Source organism: Globicephala melas, chromosome 14 (assembly GCF_963455315.2).
Source record: "Globicephala melas chromosome 14, mGloMel1.2, whole genome shotgun sequence".
Lineage (NCBI taxonomy): Eukaryota > Metazoa > Chordata > Mammalia > Artiodactyla > Delphinidae > Globicephala > Globicephala melas.
The window spans coordinates 77,108,520-77,124,619 of NC_083327.1; the positions used below are offsets into that span (position 1 = coordinate 77,108,520).

General features: G+C 40.9%; 1 protein-coding gene across 1 annotated transcript in view; it reads right to left on the minus strand.

The window, feature by feature from the left end:
- The window catches only part of NOX3 (NADPH oxidase 3), a 57,818-nt gene that overhangs the window by 21,091 nt on the left and 20,627 nt on the right, over positions 1–16,100 (minus strand). The window contains exons 8-10 of the mRNA XM_030852849.2: positions 14,695–14,787; positions 12,528–12,781; positions 6,102–6,264 (exon numbers count right to left, since the gene is read on the minus strand). Of these exons, the coding sequence (XP_030708709.1) occupies positions 6,102–6,264; positions 12,528–12,781; positions 14,695–14,787 (510 nt within the window). The remainder of the gene's footprint in view (positions 1–6,101; positions 6,265–12,527; positions 12,782–14,694; positions 14,788–16,100) is intronic.

Genomic DNA, 16,100 nt, shown 5'->3' on the forward strand with positions numbered 1-16,100 from the left:
TAAATAGGCAGTGACACTTGAAGGAGCCCCAGGCCATGTTAGAATGAAAAACAAAAACACAAATTGCACACCTTTCTTTCTCTCCCTCCTTCCCCATCCCCACATCCCTATTTATGTAAAAATAAAATATCACCTTGCATATGTGTGTAGGTGCGTATGTGTACACAAAAGTGCAGGAAAGGAATGGAATAAGATGTGCTCAACCGTTTCAGGTGAGAACCCTGGAGGGCCAAGTGGTGGCGGTGGTTAATTTGGGAAGGGAGGTGAATAAAGGGAATTTTTTTTTTCAAACTGCTAAATCAATTTATTTCTAAACAGAAATGAGGTTTAAAAAAAAACACAGCTAAATGAAGTCTTGATGTCTTTCATTGCAAGGGTCCCCAGAACAGTGCACTTTGCTCTCTGTAATGCCATGCTTACACATTCTTTTTTTTTTTAAATTGAAGTCTAGTTGATTTACAAAGTTGTGCTCATTTCTGCTGTACAGCAAAGTCACTCAGTTGTACATACATATATATACATTCTTTTTCAGATTCTTTTCCATTATGGTTTATCTCAGGATATTGAATATAGTTCCCTGTGCTCTACAGTAGGACCTTGTTTATCCATTCCAAATGTAATAGTTTGCATCTACCAACCCCAAACTCCCAGTCCATCCCTCGCCACCGCCCCCCACCCCACCCCCAGCAACCACAAGTCTGTTCTGATTGAGATTTTTGACGGAGTATTTTATTTGACTCTTTTACAAGGACCCTGTAGTCATGTACGGCTTGTGTGGTTAATAAACCAAGATATTAAAAATATTAATACTGGTCACTTCCCCACAGGGCAATGGGGAGACCTCCTGGGGGACTGGAGTCTTTTGAGGCTGCCTAGTGAAAGGTGAGAAGCACGTGAGTCTCCTGGAGATGCAAGCTGGCCTCATGTTCCCTGGTTCAATTTATCAGGACACTCTCAGCGGCTACCAGAGATGATCAGTTCCAGGAGTAGCCAGAGCAGCAGGGTGAGGGAAAGTGAAAGTAAATAATTCCTCAAAACAGATTAAATTAAATGCATTTTTCATTCATTAGAAAAGAGAGCAGGCCCTCCTTTGTTTTATTAATATATTTAAGGAGAGTATGGATTTTTGCCTTTCTTGGCCTCTTTGCCTTGTTCCCACTGGCCCATGCTGTCTTTTTATTTGAATTATCTGTTTATTATATTAGGTTAAGAACCCAAAGGCCATTTTGCGCGGGACACACTATAAATACTCATTATCACGGTTATGTATTATTGAGCTGATGAAGGAAGACCATTTATGAAGAAATTAGGTTATCTCAGTTTTTCTAGAATCTATTTTATTATCATCTGAAGATTACATATGCAGTTAAGAAAATGAACCAAATCATCCAGTTGGCCGTCCTCTCGGTTCTGACTGCACGGCTGTGATATTAGGGAACTAAAATGTGGAGGCCAATACATTTATGTCAGCAATCTGCCCCCTCCCCACCCCTGGTTTGTACACACCTATTTCCATTCATCATTTTGACAGTTTGCACAAGCAAACTGTCCTAACTTTTTTCAAGAGCTCTTTTCACAAATTGAGTGTGATGTAGCATTAATCATCTCCGTTAGGCAGGAGCTGGGGGGACATTCATCCCCAAGGGGCATTTTAACCCTCGGCTTCCTCCATACTGTATCACAGGGATGTCCCAGCCACTCACACCCCCTTCCTTCATCCCAAAAGAGCACTGTGTTCTCATTTGCCTCCAACTAAGTGAAGTGTGGCTCTTACTCTTGGGTTGGAAATATCCCTCTAATATATTACAACTTTTTCCTATTTTCTTCACAGCAGGGCATCATTATCTTTATTGTTATTTTGCCTTCTTGGGAAGTGTCCTCCTAACCACTTCTCTCTCTTCCTCTGCCGCTCCTCACCACTATCTTTAGTAATAACACATAGCTAGAAAAAATTTGAAAAACGCTAGCTTCAAACAGAAAGTGCTACATATGACCCCAAAGAAGATGCAGGAGTCCTATTGGATATCTTTTTGCATTTTACTTAGAAGTGTTCTAGAATAATGTGGCAGAGGAGAAGGAGGAAGAGATGTAGTTTGCAATGGTCACAACTAAGAAAACTTTGGTGCAAATTTTTTACTCTAGACTTGCAGTATAAGCCTTGTTCGTAAAAACGACTGCCTTTATGCCAACTTTTACACAAGAGGGAGAAAATCCGAACCAATTGCAGTTAACTATTTAAACTTAAAATTCCAGCTCTGAACCTCTATGCTGTTTTTTCCCCTTTCCTTGTTGCAGAAAAGAACACTCTGAAAACTATAGCCCAGATCTATAATTGTGAAGATGCTGTTAGATAAGAATGTACTGCTTTGCTCTCCCGCACTTAAAAAATTATAGAGATGCTGACAGTTTAGTGGAAGGAGTAGTATTTATATCTCAAAAGCATGTGGGCGGCCCTGACAAATATTAGTTACATAAGCCTAATGTTAGCTGTACTCAAATAAACACAGAATTGCTTTAAAACAGAAATTTCCTAAGCTTTTTCTCAAGCATGCAGATTCTGAGGAAGTGGATGTCAAGTGTGATTTTCAGCCTGAACTTTCTTTCTGTAGTGTGAAACCTCACTTCTTTCATAAAAGAGCTTTGAAACCAGAAACACAGGCTCCTGTCCTGAATCAGTGGCTAGCCAGTTAGGGACTTTGGACCAATCACTTCCCACTGTAAGTATTGTCCTATGCAAAACTGGAAGGTCAAGCCCCTTCAATTTTGTGATTTCATGCTTTTAGCTTCTTTTCTCCCATATACTATAACTCCTGCCTTTATTTTCAGTTGAGGGTTGTCTCAATATTACCCCCAATTTTTATAAGTCATTAAAACAGTGTGTTTTATTTCCAATTCTATGATCTCTGTTTTTTGGACTAGAGATCAAAGCCCCTGTTTTATACTTTTGTGGTAAATCCTTAGCCCTCCCACTGAAACAGCTTTGAGAAAGCCCATAAACAGCCCGGGAATAACACTGAAATGGTGAGAGAGAAGGTGGTATTAATATTCTGTGGGTTCCAATATGGACTTTAAGATTTTGTGGATTCTTAGAAGAATTTTCCTATTTGTGATAAAATAATTGGAATGTATTATTTTAATTATAAAGTTGCTGAACTAATAGCCTTTTGTTTAAATAAAAAAAATTAATCTTAGTAACCTAGAATTTTACAGAAAATTGTGCAGAAGCCATTTGTTAATTCTTTTGGCCAAGTGGACATTTATTCACTCATTGATTTATTCAAAATTTATAGTGTGTGTGCATATATAAATATATATATCTCTAATAATGGAGATATCGAGAAGAGCCACGCTTAAGGAGCTCAGAATCTGTTAAGGGAAATAAAGTACTTTGTGAACGTTAAAATAAAAAAGAAGGATAAATGATATAAAAGGAGAACAGCACAGGGGTAATGGATGTTGAGAGAAGGGTCAGGTATTGTGAGTCTGGTGAGAGGAGAGTGATAGGCTTTTCAGTCAGTATGAGTGGGGCTTGGCACATAGTAGGTGCTGCATAAATACTCATTGAGTGAATAAGTGAATGAAAGTGAGACACACAATTCCATCACCATCTCCATGTGAAGCATAATGTGACCTTTTGTACAGTGAGAACCATGAAGCAATGAGCCGCTGCTATAAGTGGGTCTCACTTGGTAGACAGCAAGAGGAAAGAGTTTACAGAGATGGGGAAATCAACATAAACCATAACAAAGCTTTGCAGTGGAGTCCAAATGTATGAAACAGTGTCTGTTTTGCTTGCTTTGTGCCCTGGACTGAATGTTTGTGCCCCCGCCCCAAATTCATATGTTGAAATCTAGTCCCCAGTGTGATGGTATTTGGAGGTGGGGAGTTTGGGAGGTGATTAGGTCATAAGGGTGGAGCCCTCTTGAATTGGATTAGTGCCCATCAGTGTCCAAAAAACTTGCCCTCTTTTGCAGTGGAAAGTTAGAGCTAGAAGATGACCGTCCATAAACCAGGAAGTGGGCTCTCATCAGACACCAAGTCTGATGCTGGTGCATTGATCTTGGACTTCCCAGGCTCCAGAACTGTAGGAGAAATACATTTCTGTTGTATGTATGGTATACCACCCCATCTATGGTATTTTGCTATAGCAGCCCGAACAGACTAAAACACTTGGTTAATCTTATTGTGGTATAAAGGAAAGAAGATGGGATTTAGCTTAAGAAGAACCCGGGTTCAAACTCTCATTCTGATATTTATTAGCTCTCTGTGCTTCTGTTTCCTCACTGGTAGTCTGAGGATACTACTTATCTGAAAGAGGTATTATAACAATTCAATGATATGATTCTATCATTCCTATTAGCTTTGTGATCCAGCTTCAGTTTTCTCATCTGTAAAATGGGCAAGTGGTAAGTAAAGATGATGTGAGATAGTATGTGTAAAATGCCTAACTCCCTGCCTTCTAGGTAGTCAATGATTGATTAATCTAGGCTATTAGTATTAGTACTAGTAATTTATATCTTTGGCAAATATAATTAATTTAATTATAATCTTATACACACTTAATATATCTTATACACATTTATACAGTAATGTTTCTACATTATTTATTTGTCTTATTTGGTATTAAAACTCCCTGATGGATATGGACTCTTATTTCTCCATCGTGTATATCAGGAAACCTAGCTCCGAGAGGTGATCTGATGCACTCAGGGTGATGCGTCTAGTGAGGGTGGAATCAGGCTGAGGTAGATTCTCTGACCAGGAATCCCACGATCTTCCTACAATACAGTAGGTGGAAGCCATGTCTACCATGTGTTGGTTATGTCAAACCAGAGAGCCAAATGCACCTGAGTTCGAACCCTGATTTTGCCCTTCATTAACAGTGTATTTCCAAGAAAGTGACTTTAGTGTCTCTAAAGCTTCAGAGGCCTTATTTGGAGAACAGAGCTTGTGCTATCTACTTTCTAAGGTTGTTGGGAAGATTATAAAAATAAAATGAAAAAACATATGTCAAGCGCCTGTCACTTGGAAACTCATGAAATGATAGCTAATTTTACTCTAATTTCTTGGTTGAGAAAGCCCCACCTGTAGAGATCTTCCCTTCTGGCCTTGCCCCAGTGCTTCGCAAAGTGCCATTTCTTAAAGAATGATAGATGAAGAAAGTTTCCATGGCTAAATATGCTTGGGAAGGGTGGGTGAAATGAAACTGAATGAGTTTCTTTTCTGCAGAATTTATTTAACAGGCCAATAGAAGATGTGAATCTTCTAAAGGGGGATCTGTGACAGCATTTCTGAAATCATTTCACTACACAATTCTCTTTAGTGGACCTTCTCATATGACTAACGTCCCATAGACATGCTGACTTAATCAAGCATCTTCCTGGGATAGACGAGGAAACTGCAGCCAAAGTGTCAGTAAGAGAAGCGGCAGAACCAGGACCAGAACCAAGTTTGCCCGATGTCCTTGGCCCTCCTGAGTTGACACCATTTAGTGTTAGCATGGCTCCCTTTCTCCTGCTGCTCTAGTGTCTGTTGCTGATCCTAAGAGGGTTAAAACATGGGATGCACAAAGGGAGCAAGGGAACCATGGAGGCAGCTAGTCAGAGAACATACAAGAAATGACAAAAAGGAGATTTGGAGCTGGATGGCAACACCAGGCAAGCAGACAAATGAATCCCAACTGTGGCATTTTTGCTTCTCAGTTAAGACCCCGAGTCCATGAGATGAAGATATTGAATAGTACACTTGCAACCACAGTATCAAGCTCGAGTCTAAGGCTGCCTGTTAATAGTACTCACTGCAGCGCAGTCACATAGCCATTTGCAGCCTGTCCATATTTTACTGACATGAGCAATTACATGTCCTGTAATGGCAATGAAGCAATAAAATTTATGTCTTGTCATCTTTAACAAGATTAGACATAACCCTTCTCATAAATGTAATACTGAATGGAGATTTTTAAGAACATAAGTATAGTTAAGGATCCTTGAGTTTATCCCTCATAGTTAATTAAAACCCTCCCCAGGAATCGGCAGATGATAGATAGAAGGATGTTGAACCTTTGAATTCATGGAAGGGTAAGCTGATGATATTTTCCATACCTTGCTCAGCTTCCACTGGGTTTGTGACTCACAGCATTGGTACCAGATAGATTTCAGAAGAGCGGCAAAGGGAGTGACCCCTATTCCCGTGGCAATGCACATGCTCACTGGATAGTGAAACACATCTGTCAGTGCAGCTCCGAATGGCCCGTCCACCGCCAGCCTGCAATCACAAAGTGTGCCGTTTGACATTCAGAACACTCCGCTCTTGAAATCAAAGCCATCCTAAACGAGTGCTTTGTATAGGATGTGTTAGCAAAGGTGTGCAGGGAAGTTGGCTCTGTGCTTGAGCATGCCCTATTGGGACACACGTAGTGTAGGGCTGTGGTGCCCGGCCTTATGGCACAGCTCTTTTTTACAGTTCTTAAGAGTTTGTTTTGCCTTCAAGCATCATGAGGATTGGTAGAAGATGCCTTTTCTTTTCCTTTCTTTTCCCATCTGCCCTCAGAGGGAAAAAACAGAATCATCAAGGTGGCTTAGAAGGCTTACGTGTCCTTTTGCTAATATGATTCTCCCCGTTCCCACCTCTTCGTATGTTTATATAATTTTAGTCTAATGGAAGCCATTCATTTGGAATAAACATAATTTTGGAATAATTTGTCAGTTGTGTGGAATTTCTAAAACTCATTATTTTACATTATGCGAACTCAAAAATCTGTGATAATTAGGCCAGGGGTGGCACTGATGTTTCGTCTTTGCTTAGCAAATTTTTCTTTATAAAGATAATGCATATTCATTGAATAAGTGCAACTGTCTTTAACTTGGTCCTAAATGGACTGACCCCGGATTCTGCTCCATCTCTCATGGCCAGTTCTCCACACTGGCTTTTCTTTTGTTTCTTAACGTACACAGGACCCTCTTTGGCTAAGGGGCCTTTGCACATGATAATCCAACTAGTCACTTGGAATGCTCTGCCCCAAGTTCTCTCCTATCCTCTTATTTGGTTCATAGTTACCCTTCCATTAGGTCTCATCCCAATTATCATTTCTCTGGGGAAGTCTTCATGGATTTCTTAGACTAGGTTAAATCCCCTCTTAGATAATTTATAACACCATGCATCTCTCCTCTGTAGTCCTTATCACAGTTGTAATTTTATAGTTGTTTTGGGTGGTGTGTGTGTGTGTGTGCATGACTTAATTTGTGTCTGTTTGGTCACTAGACTCTCAGGTCTGCAGAGGTAGGGACCATGTCTGTCTTTGCCCACCACTGTATCCCAGCACCTTACATGGAGCTGTTCAATAACAATTTATTGAATAAATTGTAAAGGGAATGTTTAAAATATTTCAGTCAACGGAATGTATTAAATAACCTCAACTATTCCAAAAGCACACATTTACATATGAACAAAGATATGCTAATTAAGAAGCTTCTAAGTTATTCATAACCATTCCCTAAGGAGTGTCTGTTGAAGGCACCCGAGGTTGCCCCTTTTGGGCTTACTATGTGTTCATGAAAGTTCAATTGGGTTTATTTTAAAATATTCCATATGCCAGACCTCCTAACAATTCAAATTAACTCTCCTCAAGTTATCTTAATTAATAAGGCTTTATTACATATTGATATATGGAAATAGAAGAATAAAAATAAAAGGTCATTAATCAGAAAGGGTTAGTATCTCAGCCCACGGTAGATTCTTTTATAAATAATTAGATAAGGGGAATTGAGAGAAAGAGAATAAATATGAAACGGTCCACGATTAAAGTGTCTTATTGTTAACTGTTTTTATAATTAGTTGTATTTGGGATTTATTTGACACTGATTTTAAACGATAACAATTAAACCCAAAGAAGAATTGTGTCATATAATTCATAGAAGTGCATAATAAACAAATTTCTACATAATTAAAATTGAGAACCTAAGCTGGAAGCAGCAGGAGGAAATATTGAGTCCTACCTCCTGGTTCATACAGAGATTCCCTCCTTTCACATCCCTGATCACTAATCACTTTCCCACGTGAAATTGTAGGGCCCCTTGTTCCATAGAGGGGCAGGGAGGGCTAAGTATTAGACAGGTTTTCCTCATGTTTCATGCCTTTTGCCTGCCTGAGAAACAAACCAGGTGTTTTCCCTTTCCTGCCTCTCAACCCTTAAACTAGTTGGTCTAGCTATCATGACACCCCAATTGTTCTTTTTTGGACCAAAATATCTCCATCTCTCACAATGTTGAATTGGCTTCCTTTGCACAAATTCTCATTTGTCAAGTTCACTCAGTTACTTCCTGTCTGATGTGGATACAGTTTCTAATAAAGCAGTTTAGAAGCGAGTCCCCTTTCCAGCAGCCACATCACCTGGCCCTTGCTGCTCCTGTCAGCAGCACCACCCACCACCTCATCAACCTCCCGTCTTGTCTCTCTGAACCCATGAACTTTATTCATCCACGCTGTCCCTCCTGTGTCATCAGCACTTTCACTGTCGACTCTGTGGTAGATGACCTTTCTTATTTTGCCAATGACAATAGTAGCTAACTTTTTTTTTTTTTACTATGCATTATGCTAAGGGCTTCATATGGACTGTCGTATTTAATCCTAAACAGAACCTATGTACTATTATTGTCATCTTCATTTTACAGATGAGGAAACTGAGGCAGGTGTTACATACATCCTCCAAGATCCCATGCAAAACTGGGCTTTGAACCCAGGCTGTCGGACGCTGGAACCCTTGGCTCTGGGCAGTAGATTAAATCGCTAAAAACTCCTAACACAGACTCTGAGAAATTCCTCCATTTTACTTCAGAAGGTGAGGTCTTTTATTTTATTTATTTATTTTTATTGAAGTATAGTTGATTTACATTGTTTCAGGTGTACAGCAAAGTGATTCAGTGATACATACATATATATCTATTCTTTTTCAGATTCTTTTCCATTATAGGTTATTGTAAGGTATTGAATACTGTTCCCTGTGCTATACAGTGGGTCCTTGTTGTTTGTCTCTTTTATATACAGTAGTGTGTATCTGTTAATGCGAAGTCTTTTAAAAGAGCTTCATTGTCCTTTTTCCTGAGTTCAGAGGAAGAGCTTCCCTGCTCTTCACTAAGCTTTGCATGTCCTCTTGGGGTCCTCAGTCACTGCTTGTCTCACAGGTTCCTGGGACTGGATTAAATCCTTTCTGGGTGCAAAGCAGTGAAAAATTATGGTACTCTCCCTAAACTGTTCCGTTTAATCCAAAATTAAAACAATGTTGAGAGGTAAAATCATCGAAGGAAGTTCAATAAGATTCTGATTTGTCAAGTGCTGAAGATTTAAACAAATTCTAGGTTTTGGGGGGTTTCTTATGCCTACACATATATAGAGGCAGAGGTCAAACGAAGTTAACAAATGAAGGGAAGCTGCACTGTGTACAACGACTCATTTTTATTCACTTGGTAAATATTTATTGAGTGCCAGCTGAGAGGTAGGGCCCGTTCTGGTCACTGGGGACAACAAAGTGAATCAAAGAGATAAAGTCCCCTTTCTCGTGTGGGGAGATAAATGGTAAACAAATAAACAACCAGGTATCTAGTGTGTCAGGTGGAGAGGAAGAAAGTAAGGCGCGCGGCACAGTGACCACGACGAGTGTGGAGTGTCTGTCGGGGTTGCTGGATCACAGGAAATGGGAAGGGAAGGCCTCATTAGGAGACATTAGAGCAGAGACCTGGGGGCAGTGAGGGGGCGGCCAAGCAGAGACCGGGGGAAGAGTGTGCCAGGGAGAGGGAGCTGCAGCGGCAAAGGCCCTGAGGCGAGTGTGCTTGGTGTGGGAGGGAAGCAAGAGGCTGGAAGAGTGGCTGAGCGAGCGAGGGAGCAGGTGGTGCAGCAGGGGTGCCCAGGGAGGTCTGGGGGCCAGATCATGTCAGGCCTTGCGCTGAAGATGCACTCTGGAGATAAAAGCATGCTAAGTATCATACGATATTATGTGGAACCCTAAGAAAAAGATACAAATGAACTTATATACAAAACACAAATAGACCCACAGGCATAGAAAACATACATATGGTTACCAAAGGGGAAAGTGGGGGAGGGATAAATTAGGAGGTTGGGATTGACATGTACACACTACTGTATATAAAATAGATAACCAACAAGGACCTACTGTATAGCACAGGGAACTATACACAGTATTTTGTAATAATCTCTAAGGGGAAAGAATCTAAAAGAAATAGATATATGTATATATGTAAAATGGAATCACCTTGCTGTACACCTGAAACTAACACAACATTGTAAATCAACTCTACTTCAATAAAACAAAAAGAAAGCAAGCATACCGACTACGGAGAAACACTTTCCGAGCTCTTGTTGGGGGACTGGCTGAAATGAGAGCTGGTTTGTGAAGAGGACGGTTGGTCGATAGGCCGGACGACTGTATACACTCAGAGCAGAAACCAGGCTAGCAAACAGGATGAAGGTATCCACCTTGGCAATGCCAAGGGAGGGCTGGGACCTGTGTGTGTGCATGCATGTGCGTGTGCGTATGTGTGTTTACTTTCATTCCTGATTTTAAGCATTCACACTACACTCTGAACCTCAGAATTCTGTTACATGGCTTCCTTTCCATGATAAAAAGGATAAGGTCTTAATGGAATAGTCAGATGTCTTGTGACTTGGGGCTCTAGTCTGAATAGATGATGTTTGTACTTGGTTTATCATCACACTGCTCTTTAGTACCAGTGTTTGAAATGAAGACTGTGGCTCTTCCCACCCACCCAACACAAGCAAGCCCAGTGCTACATAGTCACAGTTCAGTGTCCCATGGGAAGACAGAGGAGGGACAATAAGCTGAGTAGATCCTGTGCCTTAAATTTATTCTGGTGCCTAGTTTACCACCGGTAAATATTTGTTAAATTAAATGAGTTGAAGCGTCCATCTTGGGTCCAGGTATTCATTCCTCATCAAATATTTACTCTGTATCCACTACGTGTCAGACACTGTTCTAGGCATGGGACATATAGAGGAGGACAACCTCTTGCCCTTAGGAAGTTCCATTCTAAGTGTGTCCTTACTGGGTTCACCACCTGAAGTCTTGTAGCTGTGGTCACCTGCTTGGCAGTTCCTGATACCCTCCAAGGATGGCAGAAGAGGGGATGTCCTGAGGCTTCTTTTGAAATATCAAATTCCTTCACAAAGTTTTTCTCAACATTTTTTTGTGTGTGTCCCTGTTTTTCTGGGTCCCGAAACATGGGCTTTGAGTGCTTATTGTGTGATCCTGCAGCAAGAGTGGGAATCAATTCTAAGCCATTGTTTACTAAAAGGAGCCAAGGACACTGGGACTTCTGTCGCATGCTCAGGCTTTTCTGAATAGGATGTTGTTTTGGATTCAATTGTTTAGTCCAGTTGATATGCTGAAATCCTATCTTCCGATGTGACCTTATTTGGAAATAGGATTGTTGCAGATGTAATCAAGTTAAGATGAGGTCATCCAGGAAGATGGGCCCTTAATCCAGTGTGACTGGTGTCTTTGCAAGAAGGGACCACAGAAACACAGAGACACAGACACAAGAGGGGAGGACAACATGTAATGACAGATGCAGAAACTGGACTGTCACAGCCGCAGCCTCGGAACGCCGAGGATGGCTGGCAAACCACCAGGAGCTGGGAGGAGCTAAGGAAGAATCCTTCCTACAGCTTTCAGAGGGAGCACGGCCCTGCTGACACCGAGATTTCAGACCTGCAGTCTCCAGAACTGTGAGAGATAACAATTCTGTTGTTTTAAGGCCCTTGGTTCATGGTACTTTGTTACGACAACTCCAGGAAACTACATATGGTATCAGTGTTATTCCACTTTCTCAGGTCTACCCATCATCCTTGTAGCAAAATTAAATCATTTGTTTGCACACCAGTGTTGATTTCAGAAGTCCTAGAGAATGGAGGCAATGTTTTGCCATCTTTGTATTCCTGGCACACAGTGGAGGTTAATTAATACTTTTTGCAATCACACATGTGGGACTGACAATGCACACCACCACTAACTTTCTTGATTCTCAGATTATTTTGTCATTTTCGGAGCTTTAGTCTAATCGTTTAGCTCTTTCTCCAGTGTATGGAGGCTGCCAGGTTAATTTGGACTGTACAGCATCCTTTTTACGAAGACCAAACTTTACAAATACAATTGAAAAACCTCGGACCGTGACAGCAAAAAGTTCACCGGTCTGCCTTACTCATCACAAGCTGCTTATAATTTGCCAAAGTGATGTTTTGGACCTGGGAAAGCAAAATGTTTCCCCTCCCTGGATCATCACCTGTCTTGAACATTTGTTTTTTAAAGAAATGTACTTGCTCCAAATGGAAATCTGCTGAGTTATATTTTTTTAATAGAGAGTCTCAAATTTTATAAATGGATTCGAATTTACCATACAGAATAAGATATTGCAGAAGTTGTTAGCATGTTGATGCACTAAAGGACCTGATTTTTTATAATATTCTAACTTACACATAAAAAAGAAATGGGCTCCCACCTTGGCAGGCTCCAGGGCTCCTTCAGGGCCTGTCCGTCTGCCCCAAAGGCCTTGCATAAAGCTTCTGTCCAGTCTCCTGCTGCCCGGATGTGCACACTGAAGAAGTCCTCCTGGGGAGCGGAGGTGAGGGTGAAGGGGTGCCACTCTAGCGAGGATATGGACGGGCACTGGATCAAGACGTACTGCCCCGGTGCCATTTTAAAGTCACGCTTTTTCATGTGAAGTTCCAGCACTCCAGATGGATGGCTTACCACCTAAATCACAGCAAGAGAGGTGCTGGTTCTTTCACTCAGGTTAAATACGAAGACAATGGCCTTCATTCCATCAAAGGTTTTAAAATGTTTATATCAACTTTTCTGAGGTAGGATTGACATAGACCATTCATTATGAGTTTTCAAGAATCGTTCCAACCCGGACATGAAAGTGATGGCAACTCCAGCACGAACGGCATTGACCTCCTTCAGCGCGCTAGGTAGGAAATTTGGGTAGCTGCATCCAGGGGCAAAGTGGTGTCCAGCACGTGACTGTTTGTCCCAAGTGGCCACTATTTCGATAGCACAGTTAATTTCAGGCCCAAGAGAATATAAACTAGCATATCATCCACAGCACTTAATCATGCTTAAAGTTATCAAAATAGCCACAGAATCAACTTCGTGTTTTAAAATATAGGTCCAGTTTGTTACTACTTTCAATGATGTGCATCTTTTCCTGCTTCTTTGTGAACTAACCCTGGTATTTCTCCATTCTGTGTAAAAAACAGCCTTCGTACTCTGAAATGTTTTATTCATTTGGTTTGGTTTTAGTCAAGTCTCGTCCAATCTCCTACCTAGGCTCTGAGTCTTAGATGTAAGAAAGCGTGATGCAAAGGCTATTCCTTTTTAAAGAGCTCTATAACTTGCTACTTATCAGAGACAATGAACTAATTTCCCTTCTTAGACCTCCCTCTTGTTTCCAGGCCCCCACGTCTTCTTTTGTGGCAGGAGGTATAAGGGGGCAGAATCTAGTGTCTAGATACTGTGACAGTATTTTTCCATTCAGAAGAGAATTTCACAGCATTTTAATCATTAGTTTCTCCTCTCCCTACTGATACTCGTTCTGATTCTGCTGTTAAATGGTCTCCCTAGTAACAGCTCGAGTAGATTTCCAGAAGTTTTACTGTCTGGCTCTTGATACAGCTTGATATCCTTTGGTGCTTAACTTAAAAACAGCAACAGAGAAGCAGTTTAAAACAGAAATATGAAGCAATTTCTGTGCATCTGCGTTCATGAAGACAGTTAAAGAGACAGAGTATTCTGTTAATATTGTATTCGCAAAGCTGCATGGGTTTGGTTAGCAGAGAGTTTCTTTTAAGAGATTGAAACAACTAGGGGGAGAGTCTGGGGTAGGCTTTCGGTCTCCTTGGCATTTATTCTTTTTTAAAACATTTTTTGGCTGCACCGCGCAGCATGCCTGATCCTGGTCCCCAACCAGGGATTGAACCCCTGCAGTGGAAGCATGGAGTCTTAACCACTGGACCTTCAGGGAAGTCCTCCTAGGCACGTATTCTTGATCTATCTGCTGAGGTCTTCCTCCAGCATGAGGTAAAAATTGGAGAGCGGTGAGGAGGGAGGGCAAGATTGGAAAATATTACCACCGTGCCTTCATTCCTTAGGGCAGGGCCCTTCCTCTCCATTTTGAACCCCCCCAGTGCCCTTTCTCCCTTTGAACCTGAGGGTGACTGTTCCCGCATCTTCTGTTGAGTGGTTCCAAGTGAGAGTGTGTGTATTTGAAAATATGTGAACATTATTTGCGTGTTCGCAACGTTCGTATTTTTATGCTGTGGAGGAAGTGATTATACTCTAAGTCACTATGACCCATGTAAAGCATACTCAGCCCTCCTGCGTTTTCCCCCTAGAGAGACACCGAAATAAAGAGAAATACAGATGACTCCAGGGCTGCACCATAACCCTTATCAGAATTCTGTGTACCAGTCAGAGCCCTGCTCCCTGTCTTCAGTAAAATTAGTCTCACTAAAAGATGCACAGGATACAAGAAATTATTAGAACAGAAGATGAGCCTCTAAATTACAGATGGTTCTGCAATAAAAATGGCAAATTAAAAACTTGGGCTAATAAAAAATTTTCATCTACACTCAGGTTTTTATCCAGACATAAACCTGCATGCATACCTTGGTAATGACAACTTCTTGTTGAAATCGCCAGAACCTAAGTATTCTTTCACACGCATACAAGACCACAGGGCCTAAAACCCATTTCCAAGCCTGCAGAGAGAGAGGAAAAGGAAATGAAAATAGAATCCAAATATTTCCAATTTGAACCAATCAATATGTAACATGACGGAGTTTAGACATTTTCCTTTAAGTTTGGGCCAGTTATCAACAACAAAGATATCTCCTTGTATTAAATGCTACAACATTCAATTATTCCTTGAAGTCTACAAGCTTATTTAAGAGACTAAACCCTTCTGTATTGGTTTTTAGGCTTACTTGATCAGTGATGCTTTTATGTAATTAGAAATAATTGCATTTGCAAAGAAATAGAAAGCAGATTGATGTTTATGTCATATATGATAGGGTCATAAATGCTCCCAAACTCAGCCAAAGTCAAAGGCTTACAAACTACATTACTGAGTTAATAGGACACGAGAATTCAATAAAAAATGTTTCGAACAGTAATTTTGGGGGCCAACAATGCATCACAACTTGGGGGATCTGCCTAGAGCAACTCACATACCCACCCTCCCACTCCCACTCCCACACATGCGTGCAGCCAATGTTATATGGAATAAAACAAACTTAGTTTCTCAGCACTTTATTTTTTTAAAAGTCTTTCTTTATTGAATTTGTTACAATATTGCTTCTGTTTTATGTTTTGGTTTTTTTGGCCACGAGGCATGTGGGATCACAGCTCCCCGACCAAGGATCGAACCCACACCCCCTGCATTGGAAAGCGAAGTCTTAACCACTGGAATGCCAGGGAAGTCCCCAGTTTTCAACACTTTAAATCTAGGTTTACAGAATCAGAGCAAAAGCCTCAACACTTGTCTGGAGAATTTTGACAGGGAACTTCCCCATTCTGTGTTAACCTTTTATGAGTATAATCTGCCTTACTGAGGGTCAGTTTACCAGCAGGCCACTCTTGTACCATGGGTTGAGTTACAGCATTAGGTGTGTGCTTCCCCTAAAAGGCAAGGAACGGCAACTTAAAATTTTTGAAGATTTGATATCTAGGTTTGATATCAAACAACCTTCTGAGGCATATGATATTCTCTTTATTTTGCAGAAAAGGAAACTAAGGCTCAGCAAGATGAAACAAATTGTCCAGGGTCACAAAGGTGATAAACAAGGTGCACAGTGAAGACATGAACTGGTCTTGACCACCCAGCCTGTGCTTTTCCCATGTTATCATGCTTCTTTCTGTCCAATGCTGACATTAGAAAGGGTACGTATTTTACAAACTATTAGAGACTCATTAATTCATTGAATTTTAGGAGGATAAGGGTTCTTGGATATCTAGTCTAGTTCTTCTTTTAAAGAAGAAATAACATAACGTTCTGGGAATGAGTATGAGTTGC